General features: G+C 40.1%; 1 protein-coding gene across 1 annotated transcript; it reads right to left on the minus strand.

The window, feature by feature from the left end:
* Positions 1–4,372: 4,372 nt before the first annotated feature.
* stum (stum, mechanosensory transduction mediator homolog) lies at positions 4,373–18,050 on the minus strand. The gene is made up of 3 exons (XM_069514835.1): positions 17,339–18,050; positions 8,213–8,395; positions 4,373–4,546 (listed from the first exon to the last, which is right to left on the minus strand). The coding sequence occupies exons 1-3, from the start codon at positions 17,547–17,549 to the stop codon at positions 4,512–4,514; spliced, it is 429 nt and encodes a 142-aa protein (XP_069370936.1). The 5' UTR covers positions 17,550–18,050; the 3' UTR covers positions 4,373–4,511.
* Positions 18,051–19,250: the final 1,200 nt, after the last annotated feature.

Below are 19,250 nucleotides of genomic sequence, written 5' to 3' on the forward strand. Positions count from 1 at the left end.
GTCAAGTGGCTTTGTGTGTTTTTTTACGTGTGACATCTTTACCACTTTGAGTCCATTTAAGCCCAAAGATCTCAATGTATACATGGTGATGAGAAGTAATATGAGTTGAGAATGGAAAAGGAACAGAGAGAGACAGTTTGACGTCCTTATTTAGCAATGTCTTCGTGGTTGAGGAGCTGGCAGCAAAAAAGCACACAGACAAATATCCAGAAAGTCTACTTGTACTGAATACATAGATAGAGAGGTAGATATGTGGGCAAATGAGTCAGTATTCATGCACAGGGTCTGAGTGCATGTAGACAGACATTTAGATATGTTTTTCCTCCTATAACACTTTTCATCCTCGATGGGAAAATCCAGTGGACACACTTTTTTCCCCACAGTAGTTCAGAGCTGTGGTTTGTCCGTGGCTTGTTGTAATTCATCTCAGTGTCCAGAATGTGGCAGTGTAACTACAGACAAGAGCTGATCAATAAAAGAAGAAAAACACACCCATCCTGAAGCCAAGTAGATATTTGTATCATATCAAACTCGGACCTTATATGTCCTTTCTGCATCCTGTCAGTGGAGGAGTGAGGAATTGGAGTGGAAGATGATTACACAAAGATGCATCTGTTAGTGAGGTATTGGTGCCAAGCTCATATCTCATACCCTCAAGCATTTATTCATATTTTATACTACAAGGATTTTCTAGTGCTGAGCTCCCCGGGTGGGAAAGTTTGTACACCCCTGTGTTGTCCCTGCATCATGTCTCGCTGACCCGTTGTTTTGACGTTGCAACTTCGCTTAAACGAGATGGAAACAACTCGACTGTGGTTGTGTTTATACTGTGGAGAGGATGGAGGGAGCGAAGAGGACTGGTCTGAATGAGCAAGCAGCCAGAAATCCTTATTTGGTGAGAGGGGACCGTCAAGAAGTCTGGGCTCAAACCTTAAAGACAAACACACTCTCACACACACACATATACATACACACACAACCAAAACTCCACATAATTTTTTTATATTGCCATGGAAACACTGGTGTTAGTTTTAGAGTGGAGTAATCAGGAGATAAATTGGAATAACTCAATTCCTGACTGTAGAAGAAACCTGAGCTAGGTGACACTCAGCAGCAACAGTTTCACTCAAGAGACATTTCCTCTTCCTTCTGCTTCATTACTTTCACAGAGGCATCACTGTCTCAACTGGAGATGACTCTGTGGCATTGAATTAAAATTTTCTGCAGGAGTTTCATGGAAAATGTTCTTAAAAGTCACACAATTCTTAATGAGGAGCCATCATTCTTTAAGCAAATGAAAACTATTTAAAAATGGCATTTCTTCTTGCCCTATAATAAACCTTTTTATTTTGCCTCCAGCAATGACAGCAGATCTGAAGCTGAGCTTGTGTCACATTCTAGGAAAAAGGGCCCAGTGGCAGATCCTGGGTTTTTCTTGATCAGGGGCTCTACTGTTTTCCAGTTTACTGTTAGCTCTATAGCTTTGGGTTAAGCCACACATCATTGAGTATATTTGATAATTGCACTTCAAACAACCTTAGAAATTTTGTTAGACTATTTTTTAACACTATTGATAGGACCAGGGGACTTGAGGGTCCCATCAGATTTCACCTGGGGCCAGTGCCCCCCCCCCTGGATCCGCCCCTGAATGGGTCTAATGTCACAGCAGTTGCTGAAACATTTTCACAAACAGCAGCTTTATGGTGGCACTAAAGATCTCAGGTGTGAGTGTGCGACGTCGGTGTGACTCAGCTCAGCATCAGAGGATTGATTAATTATATAAAAAAAACATACATCATTTATTCACAAGTATACAGTTATAACGAAAAAAACTTTTTTTAATTTGTATCAGTCACCTCAGATGGCTTAAAAAACAATAATGACAGAAACTACAAATGTATTGTGTGTGTGTGTGTGTGTGTGTGTGTGTTACTCTATACATATGACATGATACATATGCATGCAAAAAACTGTATATGGAAATCCAAAAGCAAAAATCACCATCGTCATCATTGAAAAAAAACCGAAACATTACAAGTAGTCAGTATTTCTCCCGATACAGAATCAATATGTACGGCTGAAAGATTGATGTGTCTTCATAACAATTATTACAGATCTATAAACTTCACCCAAACAAAGTAAAGAACCTCCAGCACCACCACTACAAAAACACTGGTCAATTGTAAGGCATAAAATATCATCACATTTACACTCGTCATCCTCATCTTCCTCACACGCAAAATCTGCAGAACATATAAACAGTTAAAACACGACAGCCTTGGTGTTGTCATCCAAAATACAGCAGTACTCTCAAGAAAGGCATTTGGCTGAGAAACTCGACAGAGATCCTTAAAGGGAAAAAAAATAAATCAAAGCGATACATCACAAGTCAAAAAATCAAATAAAGAAAAGGGAAAAGTAAATTAGACGAATAAAGTTAGAGGCACAAACACCATAAACGTTGTCTCATATTGGCAAGAATCTTCTCGGTATTACAGAAGATTTTACAGTCTGCCGTTTTCTTCTGTCTTGAGTCGTAAACTTGGTTGCAGTTCATTAAAATAGCCCATAGCCTGTTCACTTTTCAAGCAGCAGCTGAGCCGAGCGCTCGACTCACTGCTCTCCATTAGTGTTCCGTCTCCTGCACGCCGGTTCCATTCATTTCATTTAAGGCTTTTTTGACTTTTGATACTCGTGGATGTTTGTCAGGGGAATAAGCCGGTGATACAATCTAGAGGAAGCTGATGTGGCATTGTGGGAAAAGTTTAGAGTTTTGTGCATGATAGAATTGCACATCTTTATCTAAGCACAAGGTGATACTGAGTCCACACCATATATACAATGTTCCCCACTCTCCATATTGCACACAATCAGACATGACACCCACATGTTGGTGCATAGACAATGCACACATTTTAACTTTATACTCCACACAACTGAATTCAACAACCTGAACGTTTTTTGATTTTTCAACTGGAGCTGGTTATGGGAGCTGTCGATCTAAAGTGACTCTTATTTTTATTTTATTTTTTTAAAACTGCAACTTCACGAGAGAGGACCAGGCCACAACAATATGTGATTTAAAGGTTTTCATGGAAATTGATGTCTTGGATGTTGAGGAAAAAGGAATGGACATTGAGGGAAGGGGTTGAGGTGAAGATGATCTGGTAGAGGTCACCAGTGCCGGGGGGGGGGGGGGGTTGATTCATCATTCATTCATTCCTGTACGTAGGGAAGAGGAAAGGAGGATGAAGGGATGTGGGTAGGGAGGAGCAGAGGGAGGGATGAGTTAGAAGGGTGAATGGGTGAAGGGAAGGCAAAGGGCCAAAGAATCTGAGACAAACAGTGCATGATGTGTTGATGTACTCTCTTAGAGATAAGGGTTCTTTATACAACTGTGGTTTTTTATTCAAAGAACCCTTTATGGTTCTATTTAGCACTTTTATTTCTAAGAGTATCAGGTGATTGGAGGAATTGTTGAGGCTTGGCCCTGCTTCTGAATCTAAATCAGTGAAATAACTGTAAGTCTATATTTGTCATAAAACAACAGACAGGGTGATGACAACAGCTCCTCAGAGAAGCCGAAGGTGAGAGCTGATATTTTGAAACCTGTTAATTAGATACAAAGCTTTAACAGTGTGTAGCATCGTTTGACGTTGATTTACTCATTGGAGAGATCCAACATTCACATAATTATCAGAGAATGAGTCATTTCTCTGGGTAGCCATGCATGTCGTGACAAACTTGCTATTATAATTCTGTATTCTACCTCTCAGACTAATTGGACAGCTGCCTCTATCATAATCAAGTTATCACTCAGAATGAACCGAATACTAAGCGTCAGAGCCACATGTAGTTTGATCACATGCTCCACAGGAAGACATGTTTGTTCCACAGTCATTTCTGATTCTGTGTGCAGTGATTGTCAGGTTCAAAGTTAGATACATGTTGTACATTCTCAGATTAAGACGGTGTCGATATCACAATAAAGTTACAGCATTTGTAGTTTTTCTTTTTTTTCTTTTCCAACTGAATTCTGTCAAAATAAAATCACAAGGCAAAAGCACAGAAATACAAAACTGACCAATTTTGATTACGTCACACCCTCATGCAAATCAAATTGTCCTTACTTAATAATGTCACGTAGGAAATATGCAGCGGACCTACAGTTCTTACAGATTTATGTTTGGGTTAGATAAAAAATATCAAAAGACAGAATTTGACTCACTGCTTTAATTACTCAATATATTACAAAGATGTTTTTCTTTTCCTGACTGTAAGTCTCTTCTTTCCGTCCGATAAATCTAAACGTGGCCTGGTGTTGACCGAATTGACAGCCGCCGATCAAATAATCTCACAAACACTTGATTCACTTTACGACTGAATCATTCCCATCAGGTCTCTGCCCCATCTGCTCTGCTGTCAGCTACAGGTCGTCAAAAGACGACAGGGATGTTACAGTGGTCAAACCGTCCGCGTGATCCATCAGGTGACGACAAGAGCGATGTCTCTCACACGTCCTGGGGAAGACCCTGGTCTCTGCAGCCTGACGAAGAGGAGGGTGAGGTCCAGACAGAGGGAGGGAAAAAGAAAAGGAGGTTGACTGCCTATGGAAACATTGTGAACTATTATCTGGCTCTTATAGCTCAAGTAAAGACAGGTTCTAAAAAGATACATGCATTAGACTTTTATATTTGGCTTTCTCTGCCTCATTTAATGAGCAAACTAAAATATATGAGGTTTGCCACAACCACATATTGGCTGGTATCCATTACCCAGCTTCCACATTGTGGCACACAAGAATAGTCTGCCTTGAATTATAGTTTGTCTTATATGACTTGTCACATTTTAGAAAGTAAAACAGCTGCATAAAACAAAGGTTTTGATTCAATCATGATCTGGTAAAGATCAACAGACGTTTGGCTGTGAGTGATGGTCAGGTCCTTGTGGAACTGAATCCCTCTGGTCAGTCTTTACCTTCATCTGAATGTTTGACCAGAAGAATTAAAGAACAGTGTTTCTCTCAAGCAAAAAAATCTAAACAGAAAAACTCCATTTCATATTCTTCAGCAATTCTGTTTTTCTTTGTCAAACATCTTTTTTCAAGGTTAAAAATAAACTCTGATTCTGAATTTTTACACTCTTAAAAAAACCTTTATGTATTTCAACTTATAAAACATATTTGTATGTTTAACTTGTGAATCAAATCACTCTGAGGTTATTTGATGTATTCACACTGACTCAACATGATAAAAAAAAAACACTTGACATTCAACTTATGTACATGGACATTTGGTATGCAAATTAAATACATAAAGTCAACGTTTTAGGCACAATTCTTTTTTAAGTGAGGTTGAGCGGGTCGTTCACTAGCCATAAGGTTAGGGATTTGATCCCTAGTCTGCCTTCCAAAGTATCCTTGAGCAATACTGAATCCAAATTGCCGCTGACGGCTGTATGAATGTGTGTGAATGTTTGAATGTGACTTGCACTAAAAGTGCTTTGAGTGCTTGATAAGACTGGAAAAGCTCTCTCTCTATATATATACAGTGTATTTATTATGTACCATGTGTCAACAGGCCTCTCTGACAACTCAGCAACCTCTGTCATCCACTGATCAAGATCAACTACTATCTCCAGGATCAAGAATGAGCTGTGATTCTTTATTTTCTAAGTCAACATGGATGAGAAGTCTTACAAGAGCTTGTATGTCAACAAAGCTCCATGACAACTGCCTCATTCCCTGATATAAACCATGTTGGAATCTTGTAAACTTCCAAGGCCAAGAATGAACTTTATTGCTTTGCGTGTAATCAGATACTAAACAAATTTTACAACGCAGATGAAAGATCATGAGAAAGTTCTCAACAACTGTCACTTCTACGTCTGGGAAATGATTTGTGTTGGTGCACTTGATATCTATGTTAACTGTAGTAAAGCTGTATGTCAGTGACGTGCCCCGACGCCTTTTCTCTGTTTGATTAACTCACTGGGAAACTGTTGATAAGGAGAAAGGAAAAAAAGAAAACACCTACCATCAGAAACTTTGATTCACAAGGACGGAGAGCAGAGGAAGGAGAGACGACAAAAGAAAGAAACAGTTAGACATGATTTTTAAACAGTTCATGGGTTTGTATGTAATAGGAAATAAATGAATCGATCATACTGCAACGCAACCTTCGTCTATTGGATCGATGAGCATACAGAGACGGAGACAGGAAAAGAGGGAAACAGAGCAAGGAAGAAGTAAAAACTGAAACTGAGGCGGAGTGGGAGAATGGGGCCCGGGCAGAGAGTGGGAGGAACAACGTGAGAGAGAAAGAGAAGGAGCAGGAGCAAGGACGCAGCAAGATGAAATAGGAACAATCATTAGATAGAGAGAGAGAGGCAGGAGGGAGGCGATCAGTGGGAGGAAGATAATACCACAATCATTAGATAGATGGAAAAGGAGGAAAGAAGGAGGGGTGTTTGTGGAGACGGATGTATGGGAAGAAAGAATGCACTGATCGTATCAACACAGGCTCATTAGAGGAGGATAGAACGACAGAAAAGGGAGGAGAGAAGGGATAGAAAATGGATAAATATGCCACATTATCACAGTGATTCAGGAGGAAGGAGAAACACTCAGAAAGTCATGTTGAGGACCGGTTGAATAATAATTGATGTTAGAGGCAAAGATTTCAGTGTAAGCATGTTGCCTTCAGTGCCAACAGGAAAACTGTTGTGATATTCAATATAAACATTCGATACTCCAGCTAGCCGTGAGCGCTAACTTGAGTTTAGACTTTAGCAGCAACAGATGAATAAGACATGTGCCCAGAGGCCTGAAGAACAGTCGGGAGCAGTGAACAAAAACACACCGGGGGGGCTGCTCACTCCCACATACACACAATTACTGTACCACACACACACACACACACACAGGCTCCTGCAGGCGTGTGCGCATTTGGATGCACACACAGGCAGCAATTACCTCACATATGCACACTCATACAAAGAAGACAGTGTAGTAATACAAAGGCTGCCTTGGTGCAATGAGAGAATAATGCCGTGTGTGTGTAAGAGAGAGTGGGTGGTCCAGGTATTGTGGGGACCTGTCTTCGGTATAAAGAGAAAAAACTATTAATTACTTACATTCTAGCTGAAGTTTTAGCTTATTGTTTAGGCAAGTATAGTTATGGTTAAGGTTGGACGAGGCAGGAAACATATGTAAGTCGATGTACTGTCCTCTGAAGCTATAGAAATATGACTGTGTGTTTGTGTGTGTGTGTGTGTGTGTGTGTGTGTGTGTGTGTGTGTGTTTGTGTGTGTGTGTGTGTGTGTGTGTGTTGCATGCATCAATGCCTAAGGAGACAACTACTGACATTGAAGGCCAACCTCTCCGTCTTTTCATCTTTCTCTCTGTCTTTCTTTCTCTCTTTGAAGATATTTGTGCCTCTCAGAGCTGACAAATGCCCAATGTTGTGAGCACAAGCCTTGCAGGATTAGGTTGACATTATACATATTATATTATCATAAACAAATCACATTAAATGACCTCAACCAACAATACGTTTTAAGATTAATTACCCCTTTTAGAAATGGTAAATGGTTTATGGGTCTATCTTCAGCTGCAGATTAAGCTGCAGCTGGACAGTGTATGTTGGAATCTAAATAAACTACAGTGTCACTTGCACGTGATATAGTAAAGGAATGTGCCGCCCAGTGCAACACTGATGTATTTTTAGTGGTTTCTGGACAATTTGAAAAGGTGTGCACACCTGAATGTGTGACAGATGTGTCAGATACACTGTCTTACTTATTCTTTCTACACTGAAAGAATTCATAGTGTTTCTATCTGCAGGCTAAAGCATGTCAAACAGACAGTGATGCTGTTTTTATGTGTTGGACAATAGAAGTATGTGACACAGAGGAACAATTATACATCAGGCTTTGGATATTTATCTTTGTAAGTAGGATTAGAAAAAGGCTTAATCAATAATAATAACTTAAATATTCAAAGCAAATGATGCTTAACATTTTTTAGGGAGAAGGATATTTTTAAGGTGACAGAGACAAAGGACACATTTGATCAGGTCAGATGCACTTTGTTTTGAGTAGTTTTGTGTCATTGAGAATGTAATACAATTTGAATTTCATGCTATAAAAATGTTGATGTAGTTTTGTTGGAATGCCAGCCTGAAGAGATAACCACAGATCGACAGCTACTGACTTGCCAGGATGACCATGTCCATTCCCCAGAAGATGCTCATGATCCATCCGACCATGATGACAGCCGTCAGTATCTGGATAAGGGCCGCCGCCACGTTGAGCCAGAACACGCAGCACACGCCTCGTTCTGAGACCAGCTCGCTGCGAGCGCCACAAAGCACCGTGAAGGCTGAGATGAAGGTTCCTGTGGGACCAAACCCGCAGAGAAACTCGTTATTAAAAAATCAACAACACCACAGTTCAATTTATCATTTTCTTTTCATATTTTAGTTCCTGCTTTTCTATTAGATCATGTGTTTATCTCAGCTGTAGAAAAGCCTGAGGAGATTTTCACTCTGCTTAACCTCCAATGAAATACAGCAGACTCTTTCCAATCAAATAAACCAGAAGAGAAACATATTACTGAAGGATTAGATCTTATGTTAGCATCCTAACTCTGGCTAATCGTCATATAACACAATTACTGATGTGTGGTTAGGGATTGGTCGGAGATTACGATCCATTCGCAGATAAAAGTTGATTATGTCAACATCATCTGTACCAGATTTCATGAGTCACAGTTGAGACATTTCACTGTAAATGATAATTATTTTGTTTTAACAAAAGATAATACTGAAACACAACCTGAATGAATCAAATGAACTGTAAATATTTGCTTATTTGCTTTGCTCAAGTATCATAAAGGCTGCAGTTTGTAGACTGAAGCTGCTCAATGGCCGCTTGTTCCGCTGTTCTGGAAAAGTGCCTCAGTGTTTTTCATTCTCAGAGCAGGGAAAGACAGACACACTGGTGCTCTCTGCCTGAATGAAATCCAATATCACTCCTCATCCTGTTATCTAGAGACCTGGACCTCCCCAGAGCCCAGTCACCGTACAGTGACTCCAGTGTGTGTGTGTGTGTGTGTGTGTGTGTAAAATACAGAGGCCAAAGTAAATCTCAGTAATCTCACAAATCAGATTATTTACTAACATAATGTTTCCATGACAACATCCCTTTAGGAGTAGGACGCACACTGTATAAATATATGATTTTTTTTTTTTAAACGTTCATTATCGTTGGGAATGGGAGAACCAAGTTAAAACTCATTTCTGTTTATTTCTTTTATTTTCTTTCATGACTTAATACTTTGATTTTGAAATCTGTGTGCAAATAGTAGCCTCCTCCCTGTCCCGTTCCCATACCTTCTAAAAACAGAAACACAAGGGGTCAACCAAAATACAAAGAGGAAAAAAGGATAAAAATAAATCCTACATGGGAATCAATGTCAGCAGTGTGACGTGGAAATCACATCGGGGACATTTTCTCATCGTCTCAGAAACATATATTCCCCAATTAAAGAAAATATGTACGTCTCTATATGAACTTCTTTCATATGCTGCCAGCTTTTCTGTATCTCTGTATTCAAATCCTCAAGGACGTCCTCCAGGCAGCCCTGGGAAATCATTTGCTGTTCGATGATTATCTCGTCTTCGGGCGGAGTCTCACAGTGATTGCAGAAAATCAGACAATAGCTCCTAAAATATTGTGTAAAGATTTGGAAAGCATGGAATTAAATATAAAATGCACTTTCATCCAGAACAGAAGGATCTCTGGGCCTGATGACTTAACCTAAATTCCTTCATTTCATTTTCAACTATTTTTTAAATTTTGATCATGTACCAACCTACAGAGGTCCTGTAAGTAGTGATACACCATTCATTAATCTTGCAAGGACAATTTTGAATGTAGATTAAACCAACGATCCTCTGGTAAATTTTTGGACATTATTTGGGAGATACTGCAGATTTAATTTTGTCAAATTTATCTGCTGACCATAGGGATCATATCATTTGCATATTTTAGTTCCAAATATTTATTAAACATATCAGTTTACTTTAACATATCCAGCAACCAAACTGTGTAAATGTGTTTCTGCATTTAAGTGGATACTGTTATAAAAGATCTCAGTCTGCCTTTTGCTTGAGTAGTGTTTCCAGTCTTTCACTTAGGTTTCATCTATTGAGAAAGTCGAAATGTCTTTTGTTAAACTGTCTGAATGTAATGTGTTTTCTTTTCTTTGAGCAATTAAGTCGAAACATTTTTTTCATTTGTGCAAAAATGATAAATTATAAAGTGAATCTGTTAATTTTGCTTTTTCCCTGCAGGGTTTTTGTACCTTTTTGAAAGATACTGAAGTGAAAGCTGTGAATACTGTGTGCGACACACACACACACACACACACACACACACACACACACACACACACACACACACATACACACAAAGCCTGGTGGGTGTTGTGTGCATCACGGCCTTGGCCCTTCCATTTCTGCTACCTCCATTTCGTCACATTGGTGGATTTCAAATATTATTGCAAGCCAAGCAGGTGGGGGGTGGGATGAACAAGTACACCAGCTGCACCGTGTTTCTCTGAAGCAATTTAAGGCCAAAGACGACTCATGTAGAAGTTAAATTCTCGTCACTTTTCCTCTTTCAATTTGTTCCTCTGTTTTTCTCGTTGTCCACTTCTACAGTTTCACATCCCTATTTCTGATTATATATTCCCAGGCATGTTAAAAACTGAGAGCACTGCCACCAAGGATCTCTCTCTCTATAGAAACGCATAAACTCAAAATGTCCCACAATCTCTGACAATTCTGAATGGACACCAAAATATAAAACCTCTTTTCACTGGGGCCTTAAAAAACAAACCAACAAAATACGCAGCCTACAGAAAAGTAAAAAACTAAAAGAAAGAAGAGATGAATTAGATTTATTCATTTCCTTTCAACCTTTTAGCTGGTGCTCATTTCAAAGCCTCTCGCAGAAAGAGCAGCAGTGGGCTAAAACGAGCTTTCGAGCCGATATGGTCTGATCAGACTGAGAAATGTCGGGGTCGCAGGCCACGCCCACCAGCAGATGCTCTGGCTGCTGGTGGAGCTGCCCACCTCCAGACTCGAGGCATGATTGACAGCAGGCCGCTGTCCGAGCGGCTACTCGTCACTTCCATCTGAGGTTTTGGCAACTGAAACAGGGGGGGGGCACTTTCCGTTTTTATGTGCGATTTCCAACTTCCATAGTCTCAGTCTGGTAAATGGATACTTGAGGAGCGACATGTGCGTCAGAACTGCAGATAATGGTTGTTTACATTATTGATCAATCAGCTGATTTATCATTTGGTAAAAAGGCAAAAGCAAGATTTTCAAATGTAACATTTTTCCCCAAAATGACACCCCGCTCCACGATCCCCTACTCTGGCTGCAAATAATGTCACTAATGCAAGATGGCAGCATCCGTGTGTGGGTTATTTTGGCTTCATTTTGTACAGTGTGAGGAGGTAGAGTTGTGAGGCCCATCTTTATAAACAGAGTATGATCAGAACAAAAAGGTCAGTGTCAGAGAAGTAGCTTTGCTGTGTTTGAATGTGCAGAGATTGATTAAAACAAACATTTCTCCACTGTAATAATAAATGCATCAATTCATGAAAGCTTTAAACCCCGTTGTTACAAACCTACTCTAACATTCCTCCATGTGTTAAAAGCTCATCCTCTGCATGTCGCATGTGGGAGATTGTGTGTGTGTGTGTGTGTGTGTGTGTGTGTGTGTGTCCCTGGATATTACCCAGACTAATGACTGTAATTACACACAGAACTCTGCAGAGCACCCACTGGCCGTGTAGGAGGTTAATGATGGAGTGTAAGTGTGAGGAAGACAGATAGTGAAGAAGAAAAGAAACAGTTAAGGGAGAGGCAAAAAACAAAGGGGAGAAAGAAAGACAGAAAACTAAAGAATCTATTTCTATTATGTACATGATTTCTTTTTCTTTTTTATTTCCTAACATGTTCTTATGTTATTGTAATCTGTTCTTTTATATGAACATGTTTTTATTTATATTATATGTAAAGCACATTGAGCTGCATGACAGGTGCAATACGAATAAAGTTTATTATTTTTATTATTTACATCTGTTCTGGAGAGGATTAAACTTCTCTTTGTCCGTCATCTACAAACACGTCAGGAGTGTTTACTGAACAGGCCATTAGAGACATTAAACCATGAGGCATTACGTGTACACAATGACATCTCATGGAAACACTTCTCAGCAGCAGCAGTTTAATAACAATCTATGTGCAACTATAGAGAAACCCTAATACTAACCCTCCACATGTCCACAAGCCTAATCACAACCGCAAAACTAGTCCCTACTCGAATCTTCATTAACCTGTAGTCTCCACCTGTAGAACTTTTCATACTTTTGTCATGATTCTGCCCCTGGAACTCTAAAGGAATGTTTTGAAACTGATTTTCCTTTTCTAGTTTGTGGAACATTTACCTTGTGTTTGGATTTGAGTTCTATTTGGTTGGTTACTCTTAATTCTCTGTTTCCTGTTTTATTTTTGAAATTTTGCTCCTTGTCTGTGTCTGACTTTATTTCCTGCCGGTCCTGTTTTCCCACCCTGATGTCTCTACCTGTTTCTGATGTGTTTCACCTGTGTTCAATCAGCCCTGCCCCCTTATAAGTCTCTGAGTTTCCCTTCCTCAGGTCGTCTTGTCTGTTGTGTGAGCCAGTGCTTTGGTTTTTCCTCGTGTTTGTCCATGTGTAGATTATTTTGGACTTGTCTTTTTGGATCCTGTTTGTCCTTTTGTCTCGTTCCTGGTCTGAATTACTGACTTTTGTTTTTCACTTTAACCTGTGTCCTGCATTTGGGTCCACCTGCCCACCACAACAAGACACACTCAAACTCTTAATGCATTTCCTAGCCCCACCCCAACGCACATACACAAAAATATATACATACAAATACACTACTTTGTGATATTTTATGAACGTCAGAGTACTTTTTTAACGTTGAGGTTGATTCATACTATGGAAATTTCCAAGCATGTTTCCAAATACTTTGCACATACTGGTAAAGTCAGATATTTTAAATTGGTTCGATTAACACTTCACCTCTCTGTTAAGATTCTGTGCTGTTATTTCATCTTCTTGAATTCATCGGCCATGGTAGAGACCTTGGGGGTCGGGATAATTTTCGTAAGAACTAAAGCTGTGACTTCCCCGTCAGTGTCTGAGGTCTTTTAAAACATTCTCTAATTTGATTAACTTATTCATTCATTCCATCTTTCTCAAGGTTTTAATAGAGGACTGGGGGACTGAGGGAAGTATTTGTTTAACATTCACGGTCTCTGCTTACCTATGCCCCTTGTAACTCTCTTTCAGCTGCATTTGAACCCCAGCCTAACCTTAACCCTAACATATTTGTAACCCCAACCCTAAAAGTAAATCTAAACCTTCTGCAGCTCTTTAAAAAAACAAAAATGTTTTCACTTTCTCAAAATGTCCTCACAAGACACACACACATGCATCCAAGCAAGGTGTCAACATGACCCAGTAAACCGATGCAGTGTCTCCATTAACACACAACCATCAATCTCACACACACTCAAGCTGAGGCTAAATCATACACTTGCTTCAGTTCTCTTGTATTAAAGCTTTTCTATTTCCAGTCGTCTCATGGCAAAGATCAAAACACAACAGAGCCATAGTTTCAATATGCATGTCTATTTATTTACGAGCCGACAGCTCATTAATCACACTGCGCTGAATGAGCAGCCTCTGTGGTTTGTGTCACCAATAGATTTCAACTCACTCCTCATTACGTTGCAGGGACAATCTCAGACTCAGGGTAAATAACGTCGGATGTGATTATGTAAAGTAAAAAGAAGCCGAGCAGGGAGAGGGAGGTTGTCAGTTTGCATTCTCCATATCAGTGTGGAGCTCTGGCTGAGGAACACACTCTTTTCCTCACATTTGAGGTTCACTGAGGAAACAAATCGAACCTTTAACACTGAGCTCAGGTCAGCGGGTCAATATTGAGTCGGTCATCTTTATAAATAGTCATTAGAGTGGAAGACGGCTATTTGTTAAGTCTGTAAAGTTTATTGTTGTTTTATCATCTTGTGGAGCTCTTTGTAACTTAAGAAATATACCACACCAATATATACTTATATTGGCTGCTCCCTGCTTCTAGCCCACCCCCTATCACCCCCTATTGGTTGGCTAATAGGGGGTGATCCAGATAATTTGGCTTTACTTTCGGAAGCTCTCATTATACAGAGACATTGGCTCAGAGTAGAAGATCTGCCTGACTCTGCCCAAAGCTGAAGATCTGCAGATTAACAACTATTCCGTGATGAAAAACACTTTCCATCAATTCACCTCTTAACATGAGATAAGCATCAATTTTCTTATCTAGTTCTCAGTTTCAATATTTAAGTACAAAACATTACTCCAGAGTAATTATGCTGTATGTTGCACACTGAATTCTAAAGCATTATGATTATATTATACTCTGTCATCTTATCAATGTTAATACTCACAAAAAGTGACCTGAGCTCTGAAAAACTATGTGTTTCCAGTTCAAGTGAGGTTTTCAGTTTTACTGTTTCTCTGCACAAAGGCTCTCTTCACTTTATAGACATTAATAATACCAAGGACTCAGGTGCTCTATTCAGTGCTATTAAAAAGCCCGACATTATTTGTCTCTGTGTGTGTGTTTGTGTGTGTGTGTGTATCTTATCCATACACCTGTGGGGCTGCATGTCTTCTGGATGGGGTGCTCAAATTCAATTACACCATTTTTAAATTTTGTTGGTTGAATAGAATGAGATGCTGTTTTCACTCTTGGCCAATTCACTCCCAAACGGCACTGACATACACACACAACACACAACGCACACGCATGCATGCATTGTGTTCATTTCAGTCAGTGTTGTCATGACAACTAGCCGCAGCTATTCAATGAAATGTCATGGCATTCAGGCACACACATTCACATTGTATATGCACACACTCACATGAGGTGTTGCCTTGATGTTTTTTTATAGATTTTATACATGTTGGGGACACATGTCTTTAAGAACGTGGAAATGAAAGGAAAGGAATGAGGATTTGCTGACTCTGTTTTTATGACATTGATCAACCTTTATTGTGAAAAGGCTGCAGCAAAAAGAAGGAATGAACATGTCAAATTAATGAAAAAGAATGAATGAAAGAAGAAAATATTCAGAAATTGGAAATTCAGAGTGAGAACAAAGGGAAGGAGACAAGTGAAGAGAGGGGATACACACACACTCCCCCACACTCACTCACTCACACACACTCACACAGATAATGACTCCCTGGAGAGTTTTGACAAACAGATCAGAGTCGAGGGGGCATAGACGACACACCACATGCAAGGTATTTTGTGATGGACTGGGAGTTTTTGCTGTGGAGACGTCTCACAATCACAGAAAACATCTGAGTTTATGTTGATTATTTCTCTCTGTTTGTCTTCATTTCTTCACATGGCGACACTATCCGTCCTGCAGTTCCTAAAGTGAACCCCACTCGATGTAATCGTCTCATGTCCTGCTGCTTTCCTGCTGAAACACTTAACTAATCTAGATCTAGATTCGCCGATGACAGCGTGAGTGTGTGCAATCAACCTGAGCGTCACAGAGTTTGTTATGTACAAAATGAGGATCAACATATTGATGAGGTGAGTGTGTGTCTTCAACCACCAGATGTTGGAACGTAATCTTATTATAAAGAGACACACATGCAGAGACAAGCAAACGAGTGCAGGACTAAACTCTGGGAATTAGAGAAAAAAGGTAGAGGAGCAGGAAGAGATGTATCTAAAAATAGAAAGTGGTTTTCATCTGGGATCGTATCTGCATCAAAACGCACACAGTGGTAAAATCTATGCCTTGTCTTCAAGTGTAGTCGAGTGTGGAGAGTCTCAGTCATCCAGGTCAGGGTATATCTAAGTGCTAAAAACAGGTCGACTGGACCCGGTTGAGTTGCTTTAAGATCATCCAAAAGGCTTCTTCACTTCTGACTGCTGGGAAGCACCAGTTGACCTGTTTTTAGTACTTGGAAGTGTTATCAAGATTTATTTCTAACTCTCAACAAGAATTGAGTTAGTTATCAAGAAAAGTAAACATTGTTAAGGGTTAAAATGTAGTGTTTTATAAAAGGTTGCCACAGACCGAAGACTCGCTCTTAAATGTTTGGCTTCAAACAGTTATTTGATTGATTTAAATGGAATAATTGATTTAATCCATGCTCCAATGTACACACAGGGTATCTCGTATATCGCGTATGTTGTGGTCACAAATTCCACAACACATGCATTCATACATTGAGGAGGCTCTCTGTGCTCTTAGCCCTTCGTTGCAGATAGGATCATCCTGTGTGATGCTCTAGGGGGCAACAGAGAGGATGACCAGTTTATCATCACCGACCGGGAACGAGCTAATTTAGTGTTTGAGCTGAGTTTGCAATTGAGTCACTGATGATACCAGAAAAGATTGACAAAAATTACTGAACGGTGCAATTCCGCAACAACGTTTTTTTAAAGTGTAAAATACATAAATGACTCCACACAGTTTTAGTTGCATCACTGATATTGTTTCATTGTCTCCTTTTAGAGCTTTCAAGCTCACAGCACAACATCACCACGTCAAGGTTCCCGACCCGTAACAGTGATGCACATGTCTCCTCATGACGATGATGCGTCTGCCTGCTGTGATAATGCAGACGCATGTGATGGAGCTTTACACTCTGAGAGATAACATTCCTACTTGCAGTGGCGACACCCAGACTCCACATCCACCATTAACACCTGGGAGATGGATTTACACCATGACGCTCTTATTTTAACACAAGGTGTGAACCTGGTCCCTCGCTATCTGTCTCACCTCTTTCTGTTTGCATACGCACACATACACACACACATAAGCAAATTGAAACTAATTTTAACTTGTCAGAGCCTGCAAAGTTTTCACGCAGTTTTTATGGTCAATCTTCATCCTTCTCTGTTATTCATCTATTTTATTTTTGACTTTGCCTGATTGTGTCATGTCTATAAACTCCCCGTGTCTGTGCAAGTCTTCCAGTTTCATGACCACTCTATTCTCAGCTCCACCATGTTTACTTTCTCTCACGTTTGCCCTCTCTGGTTTTTTAACTTTATTTATATGCTTTACATTCTTTTACACAGGTGGAAAAATTAAGACAAAAACAAAGCTGATGGTCCCTCGTTTTCCAGCCTCCTTATGCATAAGGAATAAATTCAGGAGAAGCCGAATCCCAACTCACCTAGTCCAGGTATGAAGGTGTTCAGGAACAGACAGATGACCGCTAGAGGGAAAGGCATTGTGGGTATTGCAGCCCGCAGTGGTCCCTTCTTCTCCCTGACCTCCACCACGACTCCTCCGCCAGCTGTAGGGGCGCCGGCCATGGCTTTGGCCCCGAGACTGTCCCCTACTTTCACACGGCCCTGCTCTGTTGCTCCTTCTTTCTGTGCCATCTCTTTACGAAGACTTCAAGCTATTTGCTGATAAATGAAGGTCGCTGAAAGGGAACTGAGATTCTTCCTCTCCCTCTGGATTAAGATGACTTGTGATTCAGTAGAAGGTTATATTGATGGTATGGGTGATTGTATCTTTAGAATATTGGCTACAGATATTCAGCAGTGCATTAAATAACAGCTATAAGTTGTCCAAAAGTGGTGTCAAATGTTAAAATGATTTAAAATCTTAAATCTGTAGAATAACTAGAAATCTTTAAATCTATTCTGAAGGAGTACAGTGGAGTTTTCTGTTCTATTCTCCCAAAGTCATCTAATCCAAGGAGTATTCTGAAGCTTTGCATTAATATTCAAGTAAATCTCAGTCTACCACAACAATCTTCAACAAATTCTTCTGCAGGAATCACCTCATACTTGTAGCCGTCTCCAGGGAAGTATGACTTTTGTCTTCTGTGTAAATCCCTTCAGGAGACCACACTGACATCAGGCATCAGTGGCACCGGCAGTTTGAGTCCACATCCAACACGTTCTCTTGGAAAGCTGAAGCTCAACAGAACAATCCTCAGAAGGTGTGCAACACTTTTTGGCAATTATCTTTCTTTATGTATTTGCTTCTTTCTTTCTTTTTTCTCTTTCTTTCTTAAAAGACACTCAACCTACCCACCTCTCAAAAGGTTGGAGAAGAGAGAGTGCACACAACCCCCCTTTTCTAGGTCTCCCTTCTCTTCTCTCTCTCTCTCTTTCTCTTTCCCTCCCTCCCTCCCTGTTCTCCCCATCCCCTTGCTCCAGTTAAAGGAACAGTGCACCAATCCAGCATTACTCTTCAATGAGATTACATTAAAAAAGCTGTTATTCAGATTCAAGGCGAACGCAACAATTGACTATTTTCATTCAACTCTCATGTAAGTGAGGAATGAAGAGGATGTATGAAATGCTTGCTAACTTAATGCTAACAGATTCTAATTATATGAATAAATTACAATGGGGTCTACAAGTGAATGATTTCAGACTTTTGAACCTGTGTGCAGATTTACAAGAGATTTTCAGTGAGTGAGAAAGTATCTGATGAAGAGAAATGGAGAGAGAGAAGAGGAAAACATCAGGAAATCATTTGCAAATGTCTCCAGGCTCTAATAATAAGTAATATTGTAAAGAATATACAGGAAAACCACCTGATGGACGGAGAAAGTACAAAACACATGTGGGTGATGATGAGTCTTCAAGATGAAGGGGATAGTCAGTATCAATATCTCAGTGATTATTCACACAGCCTCTTCTTTAACATCCTCATCTTTTGTGTCTCTTTCTGTCTCTCTCATCTTCTTCGTCTTTTTCACTCTCCCTCTCTCTCCCTCTCTATTCGGTCTCCTAGCAACCCAGGAAGCTGTAGGTAATTATACAGAAGATATTGATCTCGGCCCTTTTGGTCGCCCCTGCCGCCCCTTTCTCATCTCTCAATCTCTCCCTCTCCTAATATCAGTTCAATCCCCCACTTTTAATTTCCTTTTTAATTTCTGAAGCACAGCAGATGGCTGCTGTACAAGGTACTTGTCTGAATTTCCTTTCTTTTCTTCCGTCTTTTTCTCTTTGTCATGCAGAGCAGCATTAGCATGTGTCTGACAGCGCGGGACTGTGCAGAAATCTGGACCGCTGAGCCCAATCATCATCGGATTGTTCAGCCAGAGGCATGCGGTGTAGTGT

This window comes from Paralichthys olivaceus, chromosome 19, assembly GCF_024713975.1.
Source record: "Paralichthys olivaceus isolate ysfri-2021 chromosome 19, ASM2471397v2, whole genome shotgun sequence".
Classification (NCBI taxonomy): Eukaryota; Metazoa; Chordata; class Actinopteri; order Pleuronectiformes; family Paralichthyidae; genus Paralichthys; species Paralichthys olivaceus.